General features: G+C 48.1%; 1 protein-coding gene across 3 annotated transcripts in view; it reads left to right on the top strand.

Moving 5' to 3' along the window:
- Positions 1–27404, top strand: part of PRRC2C (proline rich coiled-coil 2C) — a 1097702-nt gene that overhangs the window by 387069 nt on the left and 683229 nt on the right. For all 3 annotated transcript variants that reach the window (XM_069232016.1, XM_069232017.1, XM_069232015.1), the window contains exons 12-13: positions 11518–11705; positions 12472–12718. In XM_069232016.1, coding sequence (XP_069088117.1) covers positions 11518–11705; positions 12472–12718 — 435 coding nt within the window. The remainder of the gene's footprint in view (positions 1–11517; positions 11706–12471; positions 12719–27404) is intronic.

Genomic DNA, 27404 nt, shown 5'->3' with positions numbered 1-27404 from the left:
CCACACTCATTCCACATGTGCTTTAGGTATGCTGACATGAAGTTGGTACCTCTGTCAGACACCACCTCCTTAGGGAAACCCACTCTGGTAAAGATACCAATGAGGGCCTTGGCTACTGCAGGGGCAGTAGTCGACCTAAGGGGAATAGCTTCAGGATACCTGGTAGCATGATCCACTACTACCAGGATATACATATTTCCTGAGGCTGTGGGAGGTTCCAGTGGACCAACTATGTCCACACCCACTCTTTCAAAGGGCACCCCCACCACTGGAAGTGGAATGAGGGGGGCCTTTGGATGCCCACCTGTCTTACCACTGGCTTGACAGGTGGGGCAGGAGAGGCAAAACTCCTTAACCATGTTGGACATATTGGGCCAGTAGAAGTGGTTGACTAACCTCTCCCACGTCTTGGTTTGTCCCAAATGTCCAGCAAGGGGAATGTCATGGGCCAATGTTAGGATGAACTCTCTGAACAGCTGAGGCACTACCACTCTCCTAGTGGCACCAGGTTTGGGGTCTCTGGCCTCAGTGTACAGGAGCCCATCTTCCCAATAGACCCTATGTGTTCCATTCTTCTTGCCTTTGGACTCTTCAGCAGCTTGCTGCCTAAGGCCTTCAAGAGAGGGACAGGTTTCTTGTCCCTTACACAGCTCTTCCCTTGAGGGTCCCCCTGGGCCTAAGAGCTCAACCTGATAAGGTTCAAGCTCCAAAGGCTCAGTTCCCTCAGAGGGCAGAACTTCTTCCTGAGAAGAGAGGTTCCCTTTCTTTTGCTGTGTTGCAGTTGGTTTCCCAACTGACTTTCCTGTTCTCTTGGTAGGCTGGGCCATTTTTCCAGACTCCAGCTCTACTTTTTCACCCTGTGCCTTGCATTGTGCTCTTGTTTTCACACACACCAGTTCAGGGATACCCAGCATTGCTGCATGGGTTTTTAGCTCTACCTCAGCCCATGCTGAGGACTCCAGGTCATTTCCAAGCAGACAGTCCACTGGGATATTTGAGGAGACCACCACCTGTTTCAGGCCATTGACCCCTCCCCATTCTAAAGTAACCATTGCCATGGGATGTACTTTTCTCTGATTGTCAGCGTTGGTGACTGTGTAAGTTTTTCCAGTCAGGTATTGGCCAGGGGAAACCAGTTTCTCTGTCACCATGGTGACACTGGCACCTGTATCCCTCAGGCCCTCTATTCTAGTCCCATTAATTAAGAGTTGCTGTCTGTATTTTTGCATGTTAGGCGGCCAGACAGCTAGTGTGGCTAAATCCACCCCACCCTCAGAAACTAGAGTAGCTTCAGTGTGGACCCTGATTTGCTCTGGGCACACTGTTGATCCCACTTGGAGACTAGCCATACCAGTGTTACCTGGATGGGAGTTTGGAGTGGAACCTTTCTTGGGACAGGCCTTGTCTCCAGTTTGGTGTCCATGCTGTTTACAGCTATGACACCAGGCCTTTTTGGGATCAAAGTTTTTACCCTTGTACCCATTGTTTTGTGAAGAGGCTCTGGGCCCACCCTCCTGTGCAGGTTTTTGGGGGCCTGTAGAAGACTCTTTACTATTTTTAGTTTTGGTTGTCTCATCACCCTTCTGCTGGGGAGTCTTTGTGACCCCTTTCTTTTGGTCACCCCCTGTTGAAGTCTTGGACACCCTTGTCTTGACCCAATGGTCCGCCTTCTTTCCCAATTCTTGGGGAGAAATTGGTCCTAGGTCTACCAGATGCTGATGCAGTTTATCATTGAAACAATTACTTAACAGGTGTTCTTTCACAAATAAATTGTACAGCCCATCATAATTACTTACACCACTGCCTTGAATCCAACCATCTAGTGTTTTCACTGAGTAGTCAACAAAGTCAACCCAGGTCTGGCTCGAGGATTTTTGAGCCCCCCTGAACCTAATCCTGTACTCCTCAGTGGAGAATCCAAAGCCCTCAATCAGGGTACCCTTCATGAGGTTATAAGATTCTGCATCTTGTCCAGAGAGTGTGAGGAGTCTATCCCTACACTTTCCTGTGAACATTTCCCAAAGGAGAGCACCCCAGTGAGATCTGTTCACTTTTCTGGTTACACAAGCCCTCTCAAAAGCTGTGAACCATTTGGTGATGTCATCACCATCTTCATATTTAGTTACAATCCCTTTAGAGATTTTCAACATGTCAGGAGAATCTCTGACCCTATTTAAGTTGCTGCCACCATTGATGGGTCCTAGGCCCATCTCTTGTCTTTCCCTCTCTATGGCTAGGATCTGTCTTTCCAAAGCCAATCTTTTGGCCATCCTGGCTAACTGGATGTCCTCTTCACTGGGGTTATCCTCAGTGATTTCAGAGGTGTTGGTCTCTCCTGTGAGGGAACCAGCATCTCTGACTATTATTTTTGGAGTCAGGGTTTGAGGGACCCTGTTCTCCCTAGATAGGACTGGTAGGGGGGAATTGTCCTCCAAGTCACTATCCTCTTCCTCTGAGTTGCCACCCTCAGAGGGGTTGGCCTTTTCAAACTCTGCCAAAAGCTCCTGGAGCTGTATTTTGGTAGGTTTGGGGCCCATTGTTATTTTCTTTAGTTTACAGAGTGACCTTAGCTCTCTCATCTGTAGATGGAGGTAAGGTGTGGTGTCGAGTTCCACCACATTCACATCTGTGCTAGACATTATGCTTCTAAAAGTGGGAATACTTTTTAAGAAACTAAAACTGATTCTAGAATCTAATTCAAACTTTTAACAAACTTTTAAACTCTAAAAGAAATGCTAAACAGGATCTAACACAAGGCCCTAGCAGGTCTTTTAAGAATTTAGAAAACTTTTCAAATTGCAAAAATCAATTTCTAATGACAATTTTGGAATTTGTCGTGTGATCAGGTATTGGCTGAGTAGTCCAGCAAATGCAAAGTCTTGTATCCCACCGCTGCCACCAATGTAGGAAGTTGGCTCTGTATGTGCTATTTCAAAGTAAGGAATAGCATGCACAGAGTCCAAGGGTTCCCCTTAGAGGTAAAATAGTGGTAAAAATAGATAATACTAATGCTCTATTTTGTGGTAGTGTGGTCGAGCAGTAGGCTTATCCAAGGAGTAGTGTTAAGCATTTGTTGTACATACACATAGACAATAAATGAGGTACACACACTCAGAGACAAATCCAGCCAATAGGTTTTTGTATAGAAAAATATCTTTTCTTAGTTTATTTTAAGAACCACAGGTTCAAATTTAACATGTAATATCTTGTTCGAAAGGTATTGCAGGTAAGTACTTTAGGAACTTCAAATCATAAAAATTGCATGTATACTTTTCAAGTTATTGACAAATAGCTGTTTTAAAAGTGGACACTTAGTGCAATTTTCACAGTTCCTAGGGGAGGTAAGTATTTGTTAGTTTTACCAGGTAAGTAAGACACTTACAGGGTTCAGTTCTTGGTCCAAGGTAGCCCACCGTTGGGGGTTCAGAGCAACCCCAAAGTCACCACACCAGCAGCTCAGGGCCGGTCAGGTGCAGAGTTCAAAGTGGTGCCCAAAACACATAGGCTAGAATGGAGAGAAGGGGGTGCCCTGGTTCCGGTCTGCTTGCAGGTAAGTACCCGCGTCTTCGGAGGGCAGACCAGGGGGGTTTTGTAGGGCACCGGGGGGGACACAAGTCCACACAGAAATTTCACCCTCAGCAGCGCGGGGGCGGCCGGGTGCAGTGTAGAAACAAGCGTCGGGTTTTCAATGTTAGTCTATGAGAGATCTCGGGATCTCTTCAGCGCTGCAGGCAGGCAAGGGGGGGATTCCTCGGGGAAACCTCCACTTGGGCAAGGGAGAGGGACTCCTGGGGGTCACTTCTCCAGTGAAAGTCCGGTCCTTCAGGTCCTGGGGGCTGCGGGTGCAGGGTCTCTCCCAGGCGTCGGGACTTTAGGTTCAAAGAGTCGCGGTCAGGGGAAGCCTCGGGATTCCCTCTGCAGGCGGCGCTGTGGGGGCTCAGGGGGGACAGGTTTTGGTACTCACAGTATCAGAGTAGTCCTGGGGTCCCTCCTGAGGTGTCGGATCTCTACCAGCCGAGTCGGGGTCGCCGGGTGCAGTGTTGCAAGTCTCACGCTTCTTGCGGGGAGCTTGCAGGGTTCTTTAAAGCTGCTGGAAACAAAGTTGCAGCTTTTCTTGGAGCAGGTCCGCTGTCCTCGGGAGTTTCTTGTCTTTTCGAAGCAGGGGCAGTCCTCAGAGGATGTCGAGGTCGCTGGTCCCTTTGGAAGGCGTCGCTGGAGCAGGATCTTTGGAAGGCAGGAGACAGGCCGGTGAGTTTCTGGAGCCAAGGCAGTTGTCGTCTTCTGGTCTTCCGCTGCAGGGGTTTTTCAGCTGGGCAGTCCTTCTTCTTGTAGTTGCAGGAATCTAATTTTCTAGGGTTCAGGGTAGCCCTTAAATACTAAATTTAAGGGCGTGTTTAGGTCTGGGGGGTTAGTAGCCAATGGCTACTAGCCCTGAGGGTGGGTACACCCTCTTTGTGCCTCCTCCCAAGGGGAGGGGGTCACAATCCTAACCCTATTGGGGGAATCCTCCATCTGCAAGATGGAGGATTTCTAAAAGTTAGTCACCTCAGCTCAGGACACCTTAGGGGCTGTCCTGACTGGCCAGTGACTCCTCCTTGTTATTCTCATTATTTTCTCCGGCCTTGCCGCCAAAAGTGGGGCCTGGCCGGAGGGGGCGGGCAACTCCACTAGCTGGAGTGTCCTGCTGGGTTGGCACAAAGGAGGTGAGCCTTTGAGGCTCACCGCCAGGTGTGACAATTCCTGCCTGGGAGAGGTGTTAGCATCTCCACCCAGTGCAGGCTTTGTTACTGGCCTCAGAGTGACAAAGGCACTCTCCCCATGGGGCCAGCAACATGTCTCGGTTTGTGGCAGGCTGCTAGAACTAGTCAGCCTACACAGATAGTCGGTTAAGTTTCAGGGGGCACCTCTAAGGTGCCCTCTGTGGTGTATTTTACAATAAAATGTACACTGGCATCAGTGTGCATTTATTGTGCTGAGAAGTTTGATACCAAACTTCCCAGTTTTCAGTGTAGCCATTATGGTGCTGTGGAGTTCGTGTTTGACAGACTCCCAGACCATATACTCTTATGGCTACCCTGCACTTACAATGTCTAAGGTTTTGTTTAGACACTGTAGGGGTACCATGCTCATGCACTGGTACCCTCACCTATGGTATAGTGCACCCTGCCTTAGGGCTGTAAGGCCTGCTAGAGGGGTGTCTTACCTACTGCATAGGCAGTGAGAGGCTGGCATGGCACCCTGAGGGGAGTGCCATGTCGACTTACTCGTTTTGTCCTCACTAGCACACACAAGCTGGCAAGCGGTGTGTCTGTGCTGAGTGAGAGGTCTCCAGGGTGGCATAAGACATGCTGCATCCCTTAGAGACCTTCCTTGGCATCAGGGCCCTTGGTACTAGAAGTACCAGTTACAAGGGACTTATCTGGATGCCAGGGTCTGCCAATTGTGGATACAAAAGTACAGGTTAGGGAAAGAACACTGGTGCTGGGGCCTGGTTAGCAGGCCTCAGCACACTTTCAATTGTAAACATAGCATCAGCAAAGGCAAAAAGTCAGGGGGCAACCATGCCAAGGAGGCATTTCCTTACAGACACTTAGTGCAATTTTCACAGTTCCTAGGGGAGGTAAGTATTTGTTAGGTTAACCAGGTAAGTAAGACACTTACAGGGCTTAGTTCTTGGTCCAAGGTAGCCCACCGTTGGGGGTTCAGAGCAACCCCAAAGTCACCACACCAGCAGCTCAGGGCCGGTCAGGTGCAGAGTTCAAAGTGGTGCCCAAAACACATAGGCTAGAATGGAGAGAAGGGGGTGCCCCGGTTCCGGTCTGCTGGCAGGTAAGTACCCGCGTCTTCGGAGGGCAGACCAGGGGGGGTTTTGTAGGGCACCGGGGGGGACACAAGTCCACACAGAAATTTCACCCTCAGCAGCGCGGGGGCGGCCGGGTGCAGTGTAGAAACAAGCGTCGGGTTTGTAATGGAAGTCAATGGGAGATCTCGGGATCTCTTCAGCGCTGCAGGCAGGCAAGGGGGGGGTTCCTCGGGGAAACCTCCACTTGGGCAAGGGAGAGGGACTCCTGGGGGTCACTTCTCCAGTGAAAGTCCGGTCCTTCAGGTCCTGGGGGCTGCGGGTGCAGGGTCTCTCCCAGGCGTCGGGACTTTAGGTTCAAAGAGTCGCGGTCAGGGGAAGCCTCGGGATTCCCTCTGCAGGCGGCGCTGTGGGGGCTCAGGGGGGACAGGTTTTGGTACTCACAGTATCAGAGTAGTCCTGGGGTCCCTCCTGAGGTGTTGGATCGCCACCAGCCGAGTCGGGGTCGCCGGGTGCAGTGTTGCAAGTCTCACGCTTCTTGCGGGGAGCTTGCAGGGTTCTTTAAAGTTGCTGGAAACAAAGTTGCAGCTTTTCTTGGAGCAGGTCCGCTGTCCTCTGGAGTTTCTTGTCTTTTCGAAGCAGGGGCAGTCCTCAGAGGATGTCGAGGTCGCTGGTCCCTTTGGAAGGCGTCGCTGGAGCAGGATCTTTGGAAGGCAGGAGACAGGCCGGTGAGTTTCTGGAGCCAAGGCAGTTGTCGTCTTCTGGTCTTCCGCTGCAGGGGTTTTCAGCTGGGCAGTCCTTCTTCTTGTAGTTGCAGGAATCTAATCTTCTAGGGTTCAGGGTAGCCCTTAAATACTAAATTTAAGGGCGTGTTTAGGTCTGGGGGGTTAGTAGCCAATGGCTACTAGCCCTGAGGGTGGGTACACCCTCTTTGTGCCTCCTCCCAAGGGGAGGGGGTCACAATCCTAACCCTATTGGGGGAATCCTCCATCTGCAAGATGGAGGATTTCTAAAAGTTAGAGTCACTTCAGCTCAGGACACCTTAGGGGCTGTCCTGACTGGCCAGTGACTCCTCCTTGTTGCTTTCTTTGTTCCCTCCAGCCTTGCCGCCAAAAGTGGGGGCCGTGGCCGGAGGGGGCGGGCAACTCCACTAAGCTGGAGTGCCCTGCTGGGCTGTGACAAAGGGGTGAGCCTTTGAGGCTCACCGCCAGGTGTCACAGCTCCTGCCTGGGGGAGGTGTTAGCATCTCCACCCAGTGCAGGCTTTGTTACTGGCCTCAGAGTGACAAAGGCACTCTCCCCATGGGGCCAGCAACATGTCTCTGGTGAGGCAGGCTGCTGGAACTAGTCAGCCTACACAGACAGTCGGTTACGTTTCAGGGGGCACCTCTAAGGTGCCCTCTGTGGTGTATTTTACAATAAAATGTACACTGGCATCAGTGTGCATTTATTGTGCTGAGAAGTTTGATACCAAACTTCCCAGTTTTCAGTGTAGCCATTATGGTGCTGTGGAGTTCGTGTTTGACAGACTCCCAGACCATATACTCTTATGGCTACCCTGCACTTACAATGTCTAAGGTTTTGTTTAGACACTGTAGGGGTACCATGCTCATGCACTGGTACCCTCACCTATGGTATAGTGCACCCTGCCTTAGGGCTGTAAGGCCTGCTAGAGGGGTGTCTTACCTATACTGCATAGGCAGTGAGAGGCTGGCATGGCACCCTGAGGGGAGTGCCATGTCGACTTACTCGTTTTGTCTTCACTAGCACACACAAGCTGGTAAGCAGTGTGTCTGTGCTGAGTGAGAGGTCTCCAGGGTGGCATAAGACATGCTGCAGCCCTTAGAGACCTTCCTTGGCATCAGGGCCCTTGGTACTAGAAGTACCAGTTACAAGGGACTTATCTGGATGCCAGGGTCTGCCAATTGTGGATACAAAAGTACAGGTTAGGGAAAGAACACTGGTGCTGGGGCCTGGTTAGCAGGCCTCAGCACACTTTCAATTGTAAACATAGCATCAGCAAAGGCAAAATGTCAGGGGGCAACCATGCCAAGGAGGCATTTCCTTACACCTACCATGACGCAGGATCACTGTTTTAGGGGGAAACTGAACACTCAATCCACCATGGCATGTCCCACTGTGGAAAGACAGCAGAAAATTATATCTCTAGCAAAGTCAATTCAGAAAAAGGACTACATTTCAGTTCGCCTCTTCACATCCTTATTGGGCATGATGTCATCATGCATACCTCTAGTTCCTTTCTGCAGGCTCAAGATGCACCCCCTGCAAGAGCCGCTCAATCTACAATGGCTCCAGATTTCAGGAAGCTTCGAAGGTCAGATAAACATTACTCCGGACCAATAATCCGGTGTGGTGGTCTCAAAGACATCATCTGTCTGTCGGCCTGTCGTTTTTCCATTGCCCAGCACCTTGGACTATCACCACAGATGCCTCCCTGGAAGGCTGGGGAGCCGGTTTACAAGACCTATGGGTAAGTGGCAAGTGGCCACTAGAGTTGCGGACAATGCTCATCAATCTGCTTGAGCTCAAAGCAGTTTATCTAACTTTTCCGGCCTTTCTCCCAAAGATTGCCGGTTCAGAAGTGGTAATAAGAACAGACAACACCACTGTGATGCATTATCGCAACAAACAGGGTGGCACAAGATCTCTTCCTCTCTCCAGGTAATCTAAAAAAAAAAATATGGAACTGGGTGTCGCAGCAAGGCATCATGCTCACAGCAGTGCACCTTCCAGGCATACAGAACACAATAGCAGACTCGCTCAGCAGGAAAAAATCAATGTGTCGCAAATGGGAACTGGACCGGTCCACAGTCAACCACATTTCTTTTACAGTGGGGAACACCAAAATTCGACCTATTCGCCAGCCAGCTGAACACCACATGCCAATACTTCGCAAGCTGGCAACACCAAAGGGATCATGGGGGAATGCATTTTCCATAGCTTGGTCAGGAATCTTTGCATACTCTTTTCCTCCAATACCCTTGATCATGAAAGTCCTAACAAAGATGAAGAGGGAACCGTGCACTCTGATATTAATAGCTCCGTACTGGCCTCGCCAACATTGATTCGTGGAGCTTCTTCTGTCAGTGAAGCCTCACTTCCCACTGAAAACATCTCCGCATTTGGTAACAATGCGCAGTGGTCAGATCTTGCATCCGGATCCTCAGTCATTGCGGTCATCAGCATGGCTCCTGAGCACAAGGAATTTGCACATTTAAATATTCCGCAAGAGTGCAGGGACATTGTATCCAAAGTCAAAGCAGCCAGCACCAATAAAGCTTATTCTTGTAAGTGGACCGGTTTGTTTGTGGTGTCACCAACAGCAAATTGATCCTCTTACCTCATCTCTGGGGTAAATATTACCTTACTTGCTGCATTTAGCGCAATCAGAACTTTTCCATTCCTCTATAAAGGTGCACCTGGCAGCGATTGCATCTTAGACGCTCACTCTTCACCTTAGTTATGGTCCTCTAGGTTGATAAAACGACTTCTGAAAGGTCTTTTCACAGTGTTTACACCATTCAGGCCTCCTTCTCCTCCCTCTTTGAATCTGAATATTGTTATTTTGCAACTTTGAAGTAGCCCCTTGAGCCTATTCATCGAGCATCTCTGAAATTCCTCTCCTGGAAAGTTGCCTTAATTGTTGCCCTCACATCAGTCTGACGGGACAGTGAGATACAAGTACTTCCTATACAAGAGCAGTTTTTACAGATCAAAAAAGACAAACTAATGTTGTGCAGTAACCCGCATTTTATCCCAAAGGTCCCTTCGTATTTTCTTCTGAATGAGCCCTTAGTATTCAAGACATTTTTTTCCAGATCCGATGACTCCTGCGGATAGAGCATGGCACTCTTTAGACATTAAAGGGTGTGTTAAATTCTATTAGGACAGGACTTAACCTTTTCGCAGGTCTAATCAACTGTGGCTTACATTGCACCCAGTCTGGGTCAATCGCTCTCTAAACAGAGTATAGCTTGATGGATCTTCTCAGCAATTAAATTTTTGCAGCAGGCAAGCCACTACATTGGTCTGTCCATGCGCATTCAACGCTGGCAGTTTCTTCAGCAGCGCTGTTTGCTGGGATACCACTGCAAGACATTTGTAGAGCAGCAACGTCGAAGAGCTGCCATATGTGTACCAGACATTACTACTTGGAAGCACTATCTCAAGGAGAGGTAGCGGTGGGTCAAGCAGTCCTCCGGAACCTTTTCCAGTGAAGTTGAGTGTAAGGAAATGCCTCCTTGGCATGGTTACCCCCTGACTTTTTGCCTTTGCTGATGCTAAGTTTTGATTTGAAAGTGTGCTGAGGCCTGCTAACCAGGCCCCAGCACCAGTGTTCTTTCCCTAACCTGTACTTTTGTTTTCACAATTGGCACACCCTGGCCTCCAGGTAGATCCCTTGTAACTGGTACCCCTGGTACCAAGGGCCCTGATGCCAGGGAAGGTCTCTAAGGGCTGCAGCATGTCTTATGCCACCCTGGTGACCCCTCACTCAGCACAGACACACTGCTTGCCAGCTTGTGTGTGCTGGTGGGGACAAAACGAGTAAGTCGACATGGCACTCCCCTCAGGGTGCCATGCCAACCTCACACTGCTTATGCAGTATAGATAAGTCACCCCTCTAGCAGGCCTTACAGCCCTAAGGCAGGGTGCACTATACCATAGGTGAGGGCACCAGTGCATGAGCACTGTGCCCCTACAGTGTCTAAGCAAAACCTTAGACATTGTAAGTGCAGGGTAGCCATAAGAGTATATGGTCTGGGAGTCTGTCATGCACGAACTCCACAGCACCATAATGGCTACATTCAAAACTGTGAAGTTTGATATCAAACTTCTCAGCACAATAAATGCACACTGATGCCAGTGTACATTTTATTGTAACATACACCCCAGAGGGCACCTTAGTGGTGCCCCCTGAAACCTTAACCAAATACCTGTGTAGGCTGACTGGTTTTAGCAGCCTGCCACACTCGAGACATGTTGCTGGCCACATGGGGAGAGTGCCTTTGTCACTCTGTGGCTAGTAACAAAGCCTGTACTGGGTGGAAATGCTTATCACCTCCCCCTTGCAGGAACTGTAACACCTGGCGGTGAGCCTCAAAGGCTCACCCCCTTTGTTACAGCACCCCAGGGCATTCCAGCTAGTGGAGTTGCTCGCCCCCTCCGGCCACGGCCCCACTTTTGGCGGCAAGGCCAGAGGAGATAATGAGAAAAACATACTTGAAATCCTTTAGATGTTATCAGGCACTTGCCCTATACGATTAAAAGCTTAAGGGAGTGCAGAAACGTGGCCACGGTAGAGGTACCTTGTGTTTTGCTTATGCTTTGAACATGTCATGTCTTAGAACGAGAGAGAACTATTATAAATTCATTCTGACAACACAGTTACTGATGTTGAGTTAGTGTTGCAGTGATGGACACTTTGAATCCAATTTTAACATTTCTAAGCTTGTATTTCCTTGCTAAAGAGCACCTCCAGCTATTAAACTAGGACAGGCATTATAGGCCCTGATGGTTATTTAAAGTATTGTAACTCATGAAGCGTTCTTATAAACTCAATGATGACTTAATTTTCTGATCTTGAGCATGTTTTTTTTTCACTTCTGGTCATAGCACATTGACTTGCAATTTTTTACTAGGCTTTGTAGGGCTCTTTACACCATTTTCTGATATATTGAATGTTGATTCTCCTGGTAGGCACACATCAGATCTTTAAAAGACAAGACAGTGGCTGCAGTGAGAAGGATTCTTCCTCGTCTTCTTTGGCACCTCTGATGGTTCCTGATAATGAGCAGGAACCTGGTTCTCAACCCCGTCCAGCAGTGTCCTCTGGGTACTCCAAACAGTTCCAGAAGTCCCTGCCACCGAGATTCCAAAGACAGCAGGTAAGTGTGATGATTGTTTTGATGACTGGTCAGCAATACATGTAAATTGATCTTCGTTTCTCATACTGTCCTGATGTGATTAGAATGGTGTAGTACATGGTTTCAAAAATGTAAAAAGTGTAGCATTCCCTCCTGCCCTAGCAGGAGGCTTGATCCCATGTTGATGCTGGATAGGAAATAACTATTTTGCTTCAGGGAGGGAAAATGGGGGTTGGTGAGGAGCTTAGTGATTTGGTAATGTCCATTAGGAGTCTAGTATGAATAATATTTTTTTGCGCTCCTCCTTTACCACAAAAAGAAATTTGATTTGAGATCATGAGTATTTACGTAGACTTTACAGGACATACTGCTTAACTTCATACCCTTGCCTTTGGAGCCCCTCTTCTAGGTTTGAGGAGTCTTGAATTGTCACTCCCCTCTGATCTTGTAGTGTAATCACAGCAGTGGCACAGGTGATCTTCCCTTTTAATCCCAGGGAGTTTAAAAGCTGCTTTCTCTCTTCTCATGCCATGGTGCATAAGAATGGGCCTTCCTTCTGTGCAATTAGTTTATACATTGAAATTGTATTCCTAAAATACCCAGATTACAGCAGTGCTCCTGCCCGATTTCTTAATGTCCTAAGACCACTTTCTGTAGAAGTATTAATTGTTCTCCTGGACATGAGCGCTGGGTGTTCTTCAAACTCTTACTTGATATAAATTAGCCCTCTTGCGGACATGACATGCTTATCTGACTTCATTAATTATGGAGCTTTGTTGATATTTAGGAACAGATGAAACAGCAGCAATGGCAGCAGCAGCAGCAAGGAGCTCCTTCTCAACCAACACAAGGCCAGCCGGCGAGTAGTCCTGTCCCCCCTCGACAACACAGACCCCTGTACCAACCCTTGGCACCCCATCCACAGCACTTGGCTTCCATGGGTTTTGATCCACGTTGGCTTATGATGCAGCCATATATGGACCCTCGAATGATGTCAGGGAGGCCTGCAATGGATATGCCACCAATGCACCCAGGTAAATAATCATTGCTCCACTTAACTCCCTGCCAGTGTATCTGAACATCCTACAGTGCTATACTACCAGTGAGCGACGTATATTTTGTACCGAATTACTAGTTAAAGCACCACAGCTGCTAGTACAGGGCTTGTGTGTATCATCTTGTCAGTATGCTTGAATATAAAGCCTGGTGATAAAGTTTTTGCAAATAGTTTTAGCGAACCAATAGACTTTGCAATGGAACAACTAATGCTAGCAATAATAACTTTTTTCATGCAAGACTTTGATTACAGCACTCAGAAACAGAAATATGTCAATGAATGAATTTTACTGAGTGGTACTCTTTTACTGGCCTCAGAGATGGAAGTCTGACTGCCTTTCTGGGATTCAAATTGGGACTATTTTTTTTATCAACCCATTTGTCATTTTTGACCGTCAAGTTCCCCCTGCCTTCCAGCTGGCTGTGGAGTGTAAATGTTAAAGTTTTGTTGTACAAGTAGGATAATTGTGTGTTCGGTGGCATGTGTAGCTGCAGATACACATGCTGTGCATAGTCCGCCGTCTGGTGTTGGGCTCGGAGTGTTACAAGTTGTTTTTCTTCGAAGAAGTCTTTTCGAGTCACGAGACCGAGGGACTCCTCCCACTTCGGTTCCATTGCGCATGGGCGTCGACTCCATCTTAGATTGTTTTTTTTCCGCCATCGGGTTCGGACGCGTTCCTTTTCGCTCCGTGTTTCGGGTCGGAAAGTTAGTCAGAATCTCGGGAAATTCGTCGGTATTGTTTCGTTCGGTATCGGGATAGTTAGGGAAAATCGACACCGAACCTTAAAGAGCTCCGGTAGCCCTTTGGGGTATTTTCGATCCCCCGTCGGGGCCTGGTCGGCCCGACCGCGTGCAACATCGAGACTGATGGAACGGACCCCGTTCCGCTTCTGTCCTAAATGCCACAGTAAATATCCTTATACAGACCAACATTTGGTCTGTAACTTGTGCCTGTCCCCCGAGCACAAGGAGGAGACGTGTGAGGCCTGTCGTGCGTTTCGGTCGAGAAAAACGCTCAGAGACCGAAGAGCCAGGAGGTTGCAGATGGCGTCCACGCCGACAGGACAACAAAGGTTCGAGGAGGAGGAAGAAGAAACATTCTCCATCCCCGATTCAGACTCCGAAGAGTTCGACGTCGAAGAGCAACCAACCGTGAGTAAGACGTTGAAACAAAGATCACACGAAAAAACAGAGAAAGCCCAGGGGACGCCACTGCCAACAGGCCGTGGCTTAACCCATAAAGTTGGTGACCGTCCATCGGCACCGAAAAAGGGCGAGCTGGTGCCGAAGTCGTCCGACTCAGGTCGAGACACAGGCACGCAGCAATCTCGGGACCGAGAGAGTGGTGCAGAACAGGGTCGACACCGAGATAGCGGCACCGAAGCTGCTCGGCACAGAGACAGCGGCACCGAAGCTGCTCGGCACAGAGACAGCGGCACCGAAGCTGCTCGGCACAGAGACAGCGGCACCGAAGCTGCTCGGCACAGAGACAGCGGCACCGAAGCTGCTCGGCACAGAGACAGCGGCACCGAAGCTGCTCGGCACAGAGACAGCGGCACCGAAGCTGCTCGGCACAGAGACAGCGGCACCGAAGCTCCTCGGCACAGAGACAGCGGCACCGAAGCTGCTCGGCACAGAGACAGCGGCACCGAAGCTGCTCGGCACAGAGACAGCGGCACCGAAGCTGCTCGACACAGAGACAGCGGCACCGAAGCTGCTCGGCACAGAGACAGCGGCACCGAAGCTGCTCGGCACAGAGACAGCGGCACCGAAGCTGCTCGGCACAGAGACAGCGGCACCGAAGCTGCTCGGCACAGAGACAGCGGCACCGAAGCTGCTCGGCACAGAGACAGCGGCACCGAAGCTGCTCGGCACAGAGACAGCGGCACCGAAGCTGCTCGGCACAGAGACAGCGGCACCGAAGCTGCTCGGCACAGAGACAGCGGCACCGAAGCTGCTCGGCACAGAGACAGCGGCACCGAAGCTGCTCGGCACAGAGACAGCGGCACCGAAGCTGCTCGGCACAGAGACAGCGGCACCGAAGATGGTCGGCACAGAGACAGCGGCACCGAAGATGGTCGGCACCGAGAGGGCACGACACCAAAAGAAAGATCTAGTCGGAGCCAAAAAAACCTAAAGACACGGTTTTGGTGCCAAAACACCCGGCAACCGAACCAAAAACCAGTTCCTACTCACAGGAACAATCACTGTCCTCCCAACTAAAAAGACACAAATTTGAGGAGGAATTACAAACAACAGAAGTAGATCACACGCAAAAGCGGATCTTTATCCAAAGTGGTACAGGGAAGATCAGCACTCTTCCCCCAATCAGAAGGAAAAGGAAACTTGACTTCCAGCAACAAGACAAGCCACCACAAGCAAAGGTGGTAAAGAAGGTAACTCCACCACCCTCTCCACCACCCTCTCCACCACCCTCAACTCAAGTATCACCGGCACAGACTCCACCACAATCACCAGCTCATACCACCATGAGCCAAGATGATCAGGATGCATGGGACCTCTATGACGCTCCGGTATCGGACAATAGCCCAGAGGCGTACCCAACTAAACCCTCACCACCTGAGGACAGTACAGCATATGCACAGGTGGTAGCTAGGGCAGCCCAATTTCATAATGTATCGCTACATTCGGAGCCTATCGAGGATGACTTCCTCTTTAACACCCTGTCCTCCACCCATAGCCATTATCAAAGCCTTCCTATGCTCCTGGGAATGCTAAGGCACGCTAAACAGATTTTTAAGGAGCCAGTTAAAAGCAGAGCAATAACTCCAAGGGTGGAGAAAAAATACAAGGCACCGCCCACAGACCCTGCTTTTATTACATCACAACTGACACCAGATTCAGTAGTCGTAGGAGCAGCTTGTGAAAGAGCCAACTCGCATACATCAGGCGACGCACCACCTCCGGACAAGGAGAGCCGCAAGTTTGATGCAGCTGGGAAAAGGGTTGCAGCACAAGCTGCAAATCAGTGGCGCATCGCCAACTCGCAAGCACTCCTAGCGCGATACGACAGGGCCCATTGGGACGAGATGCAGCATCTCATCGAGCACCTCCCCAAACAATTCCAGAAACGAGCACAACAAGTGGTTGAAGAGGGACAAAATATCTCCAACAACCAGATACGTTCTTCTATGGATGCAGCAGATACAGCTGCAAGAACAATACATACTGCTGTGACGATAAGGAGGCACGCATGGCTGCGCACATCTGGCTTCAAACCTGAGATACAACAGGCAGTGCTCAATATGCCGTTCAATGAACAGCAATTGTTTGGGCCGGAAGTGGACACTGCAATTGAAAAATTAAAGAAGGACACCGACACAGCCAAAGCCATGGGCGCACTCTATACCCCGCAGGGCAGAGGCACATTTCGCACATTTCGCAAAACAACTTTCAGAGGAGGGTTTCGAGGTCAAGCCACAGAAACCAGCACCTCACAAACCAAACCACCTACCTACCAGGGACAATATCAAAGGGGAGGCTTTTGGGGCCAATACAGAGGGGGCCAATTCCCAAGAAACAGGGGAAAATTTCAAGGTCCCAAAACCCCTCAAAATAAACAGTGACTCAAGTCACACAACCCCTTCACACAACACCAGTGGGGGGAAGACTAAGCCAGTTCTACAAATCTTGGGAGGAAATAAGACACTTGGGTCTTCGCAATTATCCAACATGGTTATTGCATAGAATTTCTCCAACTCCCTCCAAACGTCCCACCGAAAACACACAATAAGTCAAAACAGCATATAGACCTTCTAGGACTAGAAGTTCAAGCATTACTGCAAAAAGACGCAATAGAATTAGTACCAAGTCCACAAAAGAACACAGGAGTTTACTCACTGTACTTTCTAATACCAAAAAAGGACAAAAGTCTGAGACCAATATTAGATCTCAGAACACTAAACACCTACATCAAATCAGACCACTTTCACATGGTCACGTTACAAGACGTAATACCACTGCTGAAACAGCAAGACTACATGACAACGTTAGATCTAAAAGACGCGTATTTCCATATACCGATACATCCCTCGCACAGGAAATACCTAAGGTTTGTATTCAAGGGAATACATTACCAATTCAAAGTGTTGCCATTCAGAATAACAACAGCGCCAAGAGTCTTTACAAAATGTCTAGCAGTAGTAGCTGCACATATCAGGAGGCAGCAAATACACGTGTTCCCGTACCTAGACGATTGGTTAATCAAGACCAACTCGCTAACAAAGTGTTCACACCACACAGATTGTTATACAAACCCTTTACAAGCTGGGTTTCTCCATCAACTATGCAAAGTCACACCTTTTGCCGTGTCAAACACAGCAATACTTAGGAACGACAATCAACACAACAGAAGGGATAGCCACTCCAAGTCCACAAAGGGTTCAACATTTTCACAAGGTGATACAAGCCATGTATCCAACACAAAAGATACATGCAAAGATGGTATTAAAACTCCTAGGCATGATGTCCTCATGCATAGCCATTGTCCCAAACGCAAGATTGCACATGTAGCCCTTACAACAGTGCCTAGCATCACAATGGTCACATGCACAGGGTCAACTTCTAGATCTGGTGTTGATAGACCGCCAAACATACATCTCGCTTCTATGGTGGAACAGTACAAATTTAAACAAAGGGCGGCCTTTCCAAGACCCAGTGCCACAATACGTGATGATGATAGATGCTTCCATGACAGGCTGGGGAGCACACCTCCATCAACACAGCATCCAAGGACAATGGGACGTACATCGAAGAAAGTTTCATATAAATCACCTAGAACTGTTAGTAGTATTTCTAGCGTTAAAAGCATTCCAACCCATGATAACCCACAAATACATTCTTGTCAAGACAGACAACATGACGACAATGTATTATTTAAACAAACAGGGGGGGACACATTCGACACAGTTGTGTCTCCTAACCCCAAAAACTATGGCATTGGGCAATTCACAACCACATTCGCCTAATAGCACAGTTTATTCCAGGGATCCAGAACCAGCTAGCAGACCATCTCTCTTGGGATCACCAACAGGTCCACGAATGGGAAATTCACCCCCAAATCCTAAACACTTACTTCCAAATTTGGGGAACACCTCAAATAGATCTATTTGCAACAAAAGAAAACGCAAAATGCCAAAACTTCGCATCCAGGTACCCACACCGGCAATCCCAAGGCAATGCTCTATGGATGAATTGGTCAGGGATATTTGCGTACGCTTTTCCCCCCTCTCCCTCTCCTTCCTTATCTAGTAAACAGATTGAGTCAAAACAAACTCAAACTCATACTAATAGCACCAACATGGGCAAGACAACCTTGGTATACGACACTACTAGACCTGTCAGTAGTACCTCATGTCAAACTACCCAACAGGCCAGATCTGTTAACACAACACAAACAACAGATCAGGCATCCAAACCCTGCATCGCTGAATCTAGCAATTTGGCTCCTGTAATCCTAGCATTTGGACACTTAGGCCTCACTCAAGAGTGTATGGAGGTCATAAAACAAGCTAGAAAACCTTCCACTAGACACTGCTATGCAAGTAAATGGAAAAGATTTGTTTGTTACTGTCATAATAATCAAATTCAACCATTGCATGCATCTCCGAAAGATGTAGTAGGATATTTACTACATTTACAAAAATCAAATCTAGCTTTCTCTTCCATAAAAATACATCTTGCAGCAATATCTGCTTACCTGCAGATTACTCATTCAACTTCCCTATTTAGAATACCTGTCATTAAAGCGTTTATGGAGGGCCTAAAGAGAATTATACCACCAAGGACACCACCTGTTCCTTCATGGAACCTCAACATTGTCTTAACAAGGCTCATGGGTCCACCTTTCGAACCCATGCATTCTTGTGAAATGCAATACTTAACGTGGAAAGTTGCATTTCTCATTGCCATTACATCTCTAAGAAGAGTAAGTGAAATACAGGCGTTTACCATACAAGAACCATTTATTCAAATACACAAAAATAAGGTCGTTCTAAGAACAAATCCAAAATTCTTACCAAAGGTTATCTCACTGTTCCACTTAAACCAAACAGTGGAATTACCAGTGTTCTTCCCACAGCCAGATTCAATAGCTGAAAGAGCACTACATACATTAGACCTCAAGAGAGCGCTAATGTACTACATTGACAGGACAAAAGAAATTAGGAAGACAAAACAACTATTTATTGCCTTCCAAAAACCTGATACAGGAAATCCAATTTCAAAACAGGGTATTGCCAGATGGATAGTAAGATGCATCCAAACCTGCTATCTTAAAGCAAAGAGAGAACTGCCTATTACACCAAAGGCACACTCAACCAGAAAGAAAGGTGCTACTATGGCCTTTCTAGGAAATATTCCAATGAACGAAATATGTAAGGCAGCAACATGGTCTACGCCTCATACATTTACTAAACACTACTGTGTAGATGTGTTATCTGCACAACAGGCCACAGTAGGTCAAGCCGTACTAAGAACTTTATTTCAAACTACTTTTACTCCTACAGGCTGAACCACCGCTTTTGGGGAGATAACTGCTTACTAGTCTATGCACAGCATGTGTATCTGCAGCTACACATGCCACCGAACGGAAAATGTCACTTACCCAGTGTACATCTGTTCGTGGCATTAGTCGCTGCAGATTCACATGCGCCCACCCTCCTCCCCGGGAGCCTGTAGCCGTTTGGAAGTAGATCTTGAACATTTGTACATTTGTAAATATATTACATTAAACCTTCATTTTGTACATACGTATTTATTCCATTGCATGGGCACTATTATTAGCATACACAACTCCTACCTCACCCTCTGCGGGGAAAACAATCGAAGATGGAGTCGACGCCCATGCGTAATGGAACCAAAGTGGGAGGAGTCCCTCGGTCTCGTGACTCAAAGACTTCTTCGAAGAAAAACAACTTGTAACACTCCGAGCCCAACACCAGACGGCGGACTATGTACAGCATGTGAATCTGCAGCGACTAATGCCACGAACAGATGTACACCGGGTAAGTGACATTTTCCATTTTCAATATCTAGGTTTGTTGCAGTAGTGGAAAGTTTTTTTTTTTTTTTTTTTTTTTTTTGGGGGGGGGGGGGGGGGGGGGGGGTTTGTTGGTTACTCCAGTATTGGAACTTTCATAGATTCACATGCTTGAATCATTCCCCGTCGAGATGGGAGCCCCCGGTACATTTAACCGAGCAGTGTTACCATAGATTTACACCTAAAGGCCCTTAGACCTCTTAAGTTAAGACTCTATCAGAGTTATTTTCAGAAAAAGGACCAAACTTCAGAATCCACCAGTCAGGTGGCACCAACCTTTAGAACCGTCCCGAGAGAAACTCCAGTACCTCTGATTTTCTACAGCACGTCGTGCTAGGGAGTCTCCTCAGAGCTCTGCTCTTTCTTCATATCTTTTGGAATACCTTTAAGATGATATTCTTCTAAACTTGTTCTGACTGTGGGTAAGTCCTACAGCATGTCTGACAAGGAGAAGAAAAGTTTGTTCAGGTGCTGCTAGACCTGTGGGAAAAAGAGTTCGATGGCATCTGTCGCTGTAGATACACATGGTATGCATGAGCTCGCCATCTGGTGTTGGGTCGGAGTGTTACAAGTTGTTTTTCTTCGAAGAAGTGTTTTCGAGTCACGGGACCGAGTGACTCCTCCTTCTGTGCTCATTGCGCATGGGCGTCGACTCCATCTTCGATTGTTTTCTTTCCGCCATCGGGTTCGGACGTGTTCCTGTCGCTCCGAGTTTCGGAACGGAAAGATAGCTGAAACCGGAAGATTTTCGACGGTATCGTTGCGATCCGGTTCGAGATAGACACATACGACGACGCGTTGAACATCGAAGCGCTTCGGTGCCCTTCGGGGTAGATTTCGGCACCCCGTCGGGGCCTAGTCGGCCCGACCGCGTGGAGAACAACGCCGATGGAACGGACCCCGTTTCGATTCTGCCCCGAATGCCACAACAAATATCCTTATACGGACCTACACTCGGTCTGTAACCTGTGCCTGTCACCCGAGCACAGCGAAGAATTTGTGAGGCCTGTCGGGCGTTCCGGTCCCGAAAAACTCTGCGCGACCGTCGAGCGAGAAGACTGCAGATGGCGTCCACGCCAAAGGAGCGTCGACAGTTCGAGACAGAAGAGGAACAGGAGGAATCCTTTTCCATCCAGGATTCAGACTCCGACGAGCTAGACTCTACAAAAACTGTGAGTAAGACGTCGAGATCAGAACTTAAAAAAGGAAAGAAGGCCCAGGGGACGCCACTGCCAACCGGCCATGGCTCCACCCAAATTCTCGGTGACCAACAATCGGCACCGAAAAAGGCCCATTCAGTGTCGAGATCGTCCGACTTCGGTCGAGACACCGGCACGCAGCCTCCTCGGGACCGAGAGAGTGCTAAACAGAAGCTTCGACATTGAGAGTTCGGTGTCGACACGGATCGACGCCGAGACAGTGGCGCCGAAGACCATAGAGGCCAAGAATTTTCGGCACAGAAAAAGAGGAAGGTTACCTCGGAGCCGAAAAAACAATCAACAGGGTTTTCGGAGCCGAAAAAAGCGACATCAGACCCTGTTTCAGGCTCCTATACTGAAGAGCATTCTATGTCTTCACAAATTAAGAAACATAGATTTGAACAAGAACTGCAATCCACTGACGTGGATCACACGCAAAAGCGTATCTTTATTCAGCAGGGGACTGGGAAGATCAGTACCCTTCCACCTGTCAAACGAAAGAGAACGCTTCAGTTTACTCCTCAGCAACAAACAGCACAAAAGGTAACACCTCCTCCCTCGCCTCCACCTGTAACTCCGGCTTCGCCAACTTACACCCCGTCACATTCGCCAGCTCACACCGCCATGAGCCACGATGACCAAGATCAGGATGCGTGGGACTTGTACGACGCACCAGTGTCTGATAACAGCCCAGACCCATACCCAACTAGGCCATCACCACCGGAAGACAGCACAGCCTACTCACAAGTGGTGGCTAGAGCAGCTCTATTCCATAATGTGGAACTACACTCGGAACAAGTAGAGGATGATTTTTTATTTAACACCCTCTCTTCAACCCACAGCTCCTACCAAAGCCTGCCGATGCTCCCAGGCATGCTACGCCATGCAAAGGACATTTTCAAGGAGCCAGTTAAAAGTAGGGCAGTGACGCCTAGGGTGGACAAAAAGTATAAGGCGCCTCCTACGGACCCTGTATTCATCACCTCTCAGCTGCCACCAGATTCTGTGGTGGTAGGGGCTGCCAGAAAACGGGCAAATTCACACACTTCTGGGGATGCACCTCCCCCAGATAAAGAAAGCAGGAAGTTCGATGCAGCCGGGAAGAGGGTTGCTGTCCAAGCAGCAAACCAGTGGCGCATCGCAAATTCACAAGCGCTGCTAGCGCGATACGACAGAGCCCACTGGGATGAGATGCAGCATCTCATTGAACATCTCCCAAAAGATCTGCAAAAAAGAGCAAAACAGGTTGTTGAGGAGGGTCAAAACATTTCCAACAATCAAATACGCTCCTCCATGGATGCAGCAGACACGGCCGCAAGGACCATTAATACGTCGGTTACCATCCGTAGGCACGCATGGCTCAGAACGTCTGGTTTCAAGCCAGAAATTCAGCAGGCAGTGCTTAACATGCCAGTAAACGAAAAACTTCTGTTCGGTCCGGAGGTCGACACAGCCATAGAAAAGCTCAAGAAGGACACTGCCAAGGCCATGGGCGCACTCTACTCCCCGTAGAGCAGAGGATCTTATAACACCTTCCGCAAAACACCTTTTAGAGGAGGGTTTCGGGGTCAGGCCACACAAGCTAGCACCTCACAGTCCGCACCGCCTACCTACCAGGGACAGTACAGGGGAGGTTTTCGGGGCCAGTATAGAGGGGGGCAATTCCCTAGGAATAGAGGAAGATTTCAAAGCCCCAAAACCACTACCAACAAGCAGTGACTCACACGTCACTCACCCCTCCCACACAACACCAGTGGGGGGGAGGATACGTCAATATTACGAAGCATGGGACAAAATAACTACAGACACATGGGTCCTAGCAATTATCCAACATGGTTATTGCATAGAATTCATGCAATTCCCTCCAGACATACCACCAAAATCACAAAATTTATCAAAATACCATTCACAGCTTCTAGAGATAGAAGTTCAAGCACTACTGCAAAAAAATGCAATAGAATTAGTACCAAGCACACAAATAAACACAGGAGTTTATTCACTGTACTTCTTGATACCAAAAAAGGACGAAACACTGAGACCAATTCTAGACCTCAGGGTAGTAAACACATTCATCAAATCAGACCACTTTCACATGGTCACACTACAAGAAGTGTTACCATTGCTCAAAAAACACGACTACATGACAACCCTAGACCTCAAGGACGCATATTTCCATATACCAATACATCAATCACACAGGAAATATCTAAGGTTTGTATTCAAAGGAATACATTACCAATTCAAAGTATTGCCTTTTGGTTTAACAACCGCTCCAAGAGTATTCACAAAATGCCTAGCAGTAGTCGCTGCACACATCAGAAGGCAGCAAATACATGTGTTCCCGTATCTAGACGACTGGGTAATCAAAACCAGTTCGCTCACACAATGCTCAAACCACACAAATCAAGTCATACAAACCCTCTACAAACTAGGGTTCACCGTCAACTTTGCAAAATCAAACATTCTGCCAAGCAAAGTACAGCAATATCTAGGAGCCATAATAGACACGACAAAAGGAGTAGCAACGCCAACTCCACAAAGGATCCACAATTTCAACAGGGTCATTCAACACATGTCTCCAAACCAAACAATACAAGCAAGAACAATACTACAGCTCCTAGGCATGATGTCCTCATGCATAGCCATTGTCCCAAACGCAAGACTGCACATGAGGCCCTTACAACAGTGCCTAGCCTCACAGTGGTCTCAAGCACAGGGTCACCTTCTAGATCTGGTGTTGCTAGACCGCCAAACTTACCTCTCGCTTCTATGGTGGAACAGTATAAATTTAAACATAGGGCGGCCTTTCCAAGACCCAGTGCCACAGTACGTAATAACAACAGATGCTTCCATGACAGGGTGGGGAGCACATCTCAATCAACACAACATAAGAGGACAATGGAACATACATCAAACAAAACTGCATATAAATCATCTAGAATTATTAGCAGTTTTTCAAGCACTAAAAGCTTTCCAACCAATCATAACCCACAAATACATCCTTGTCAAAACAGACAACATGACAACGATGTATTATCTAAACAAACAAGGATGAACACATTCAACGCAGTTAAGCTTGTTAGCTCAAAAAATATGGAAGTGGGCAATCCACCATCAAATTGGTCTAATAGCACAGTTTATTCCGGGGATCCAGAATCAGCTGGCAGACAATCTCTCTCGAGATCACCAGCAAGTCCACGAATGGGAAATCCACCCACAGATTCTGAACACCTACTTCACACTCTGGGGAACACCACAAATAGACTTATTTGCAACAAAAGAGAACGCAAAATGCCAAAACTTCGCGTCCAGATACCCACACAAGCAATCCCAAGGCAATGCCCTATGGATGAACTGGTCAGGAATATTTGCTTACGCTTTTCCTCCTCTCCCTCTCCTTCCTTACCTAGTAAACAAATTGAGTCAAAACAAACTCACTCATTTTAATAGCACCAACGTGGGCAAGACAACCCTGGTACACAACACTGCTAGATCTGTCTGTAGTACCACACATCAAACTGCCCAACAAACCAGATCTGTTAACGCAACACAACCAACAGATCAGACACCCGGACCCAGCATCGCTGAATCTAGCAATCTGGCTCCTGAAATCCTAGAATTCGGACACTTACAACTTAGCCAAGAGTGTATGGAAGTCATAAAGCAGGCCAGAAGGCCATCCACTAGACACTGCTACGCAAGTAAGTGGAAAAGATTTGTTTGGTACTGCCATCATAATCAGATCCAACCACTAGACACAACTCCAAAACATATAGTAAATTACTTGCTCCATTTACAAAAAGCAAAGCTAGCCTTCTCTTCTATTAAAATACACCTTGCAGCAATATCTGCATACCTGCAAACTACATATTCAACTTCCTTGTATAGGATACCAGTTATCAAAGCATTCATAGAAGGGCTTAAAAGAATTATACCACCAAGAACACCACCTGTTCCTTCATGGAACCTAAACGTGGTTCTAACAAGACTCATGGGCCCACCTTTCGAACCCATGCACTCTTGCGGAATACAATTCCTAACCTGGAAAGTTGCCTTTCTCATCGCCATTACATCTCTAAGAAGAGTAAGTGAAATTCAGGCGTTCACAACACAAGAGCCTTTTATACAAATACATAAAAAATAAGGTCGTCCTACGACCTAATCCAAAATTTTTACCCAAAGTTATTTCACCATTCCATCTAAATCAAACGGTAGAACTACCAGTTTTTTTCCCACAGCCAGATTCTGTGGCTGAAAGAGCACTACATACATTAGATGTCAAAAGAGCATTAATGTACTACATTGACAGAACAAAAAACATCAGAAAAACTAAACAGCTATTTATTGCATTCCAAAAACCTCATGCAGGTAACCCAATATCAAAACAAGGTATAGCCAGATGGATAGTTAAATGCATCCAAATCTGCTACCTTAAAGCAAAAAGACAACTGCCCATTACTCCCAGGGCACATTCAACAAGGAAAAAAGGTGCTTCAATGGCCTTTTTAGGAAACATCCCAATGCAGGAAATATGTAAGGCAGCCACTTGGTCTACGCCTCACACATTCACCAAACACTACTGTATAGATGTGCTATCCGCACAACAAGCTACAGTAGGTCAAGCTGTATTAAGAACTCTATTTCAGACAACTTCTACTCCTACAGGCTAAACCACCGCTTATGGGGAACTAACTGCTTACTAGTCTATGCATACCATGTGTATCTACAGCGACAGATGCCATCTGTAAGGAAATGCCTCCTTGGCATGGTTGCCCCCTGACTTTTTGCCTTTGCTGATGCTATGTTTACAATTGAAAGTGTGCTGAGGCCTGCTAACCAGGCCCCAGCACCAGTGTTCTTTCCCTAACCTGTACTTTTGTATCCACAATTGGCAGACCCTGGCATCCAGATAAGTCCCTTGTAACTGGTACTTCTAGTACCAAGGGCCCTGATGCCAAGGAAGGTCTCTAAGGGCTGCAGCATGTCTTATGCCACCCTGGAGACCTCTCACTCAGCACAGACACACTGCTTACCAGCTTGTGTGTGCTAGTGAGGACAAAACGAGTAAGTCGACATGGCACTCCCCTCAGGGTGCCATGCCAGCCTCTCACTGCCTATGCAGTATAGGTAAGACACCCCTCTAGCAGGCCTTACAGCCCTAAGGCAGGGTGCACTATACCATAGGTGAGGGTACCAGTGCATGAGCATGGTACCCCTACAGTGTCTAAACAAAACCTTAGACATTGTAAGTGCAGGGTAGCCATAAGAGTATATGGTCTGGGAGTCTGTCAAACACGAACTCCACAGCACCATAATGGCTACACTGAAAACTGGGAAGTTTGGTATCAAACTTCTCAGCACAATAAATGCACACTGATGCCAGTGTACATTTTATTGTAAAATACACCCCAGAGGGCACCTTAGAGGTGCCCCCTGAAACTTAACCGACTATCTGTGTAGACTGACTAGTTTTAGCAGCCTGCCACAAACCGAGACATGTTGCTGGCCCCATGGGGAGAGTGCCTTTGTCACTCTGAGGCCAGTAACAAAGCCTGCACTGGGTGGAGATGCTAACACCTCTCCCAGGCAGGAATTGTCACACCTGGCGGTGAGCCTCAAAGGCTCACCTCCTTTGTGCCAACCCAGCAGGACACTCCAGCTAGTGGAGTTGCCCGCCCCCTCCGGCCCGGCCCCCACTTTTGGCGGCAAGGCCGGAGAAAATAATGAGAATAACAAGGAGGAGTCACTGGCCAGTCAGGACAGCCCCTAAGGTGTCCTGAGCTGAGGTGACTCTAACTTTTAGAAATCCTCCATCTTGCAGATGGAGGATTCCCCCAATAGGGTTAGGATTGTGACCCCCTCCCCTTGGGAGGAGGCACAAAGAGGGTGTACCCACCCTCAGGGCTAGTAGCCATTGGCTACTAACCCCCCAGACCTAAACACGCCCTTAAATTGAGTATTTAAGGGCTACCCTGAACCCTAGAAAATTAGATTCCTGCAACAAGAAGAAGGACTGCCCAGCTGAAAACCCCTGCAGCGGAAGACCAGAAGACGACAACTGCCTTGGCTCCAGAAACTCACCGGCCTGTCTCCTGCCTTCCAAAGATCCTGCTCCAGCGACGCCTTCCGAAGGGACCAGCGACCTCGACATCCTCTGAGGACTGCCCCTGCTTCGAAAAGACGAGAAACTCCCGAGGACAGCGGACCTGCTCCAAGAAAAGCTGCAACTTTGTTTCCAGCAGCTTTAAAGAACCCTACAAGCTCCCCGCAAGAAGCGTGAGACTTGCAACACTGCACCCGGCGACCCCGACTCGGCTGGTGGAGATCCGACACCTCAGGAGGGACCCCAGGACTACTCTGATACTGTGAGTACCAAAACCTGTCCCCCCTGAGCCCCCACAGCG

The sequence above is a fragment of the Pleurodeles waltl genome, chromosome 4_2 (genome assembly GCF_031143425.1).
Source record: "Pleurodeles waltl isolate 20211129_DDA chromosome 4_2, aPleWal1.hap1.20221129, whole genome shotgun sequence".
NCBI lineage: Eukaryota > Metazoa > Chordata > Amphibia > Caudata > Salamandridae > Pleurodeles > Pleurodeles waltl.
The sequence above is the reverse complement of the archived record's forward strand: the minus strand, read 5'-3'. Positions and strand labels throughout refer to the sequence as shown.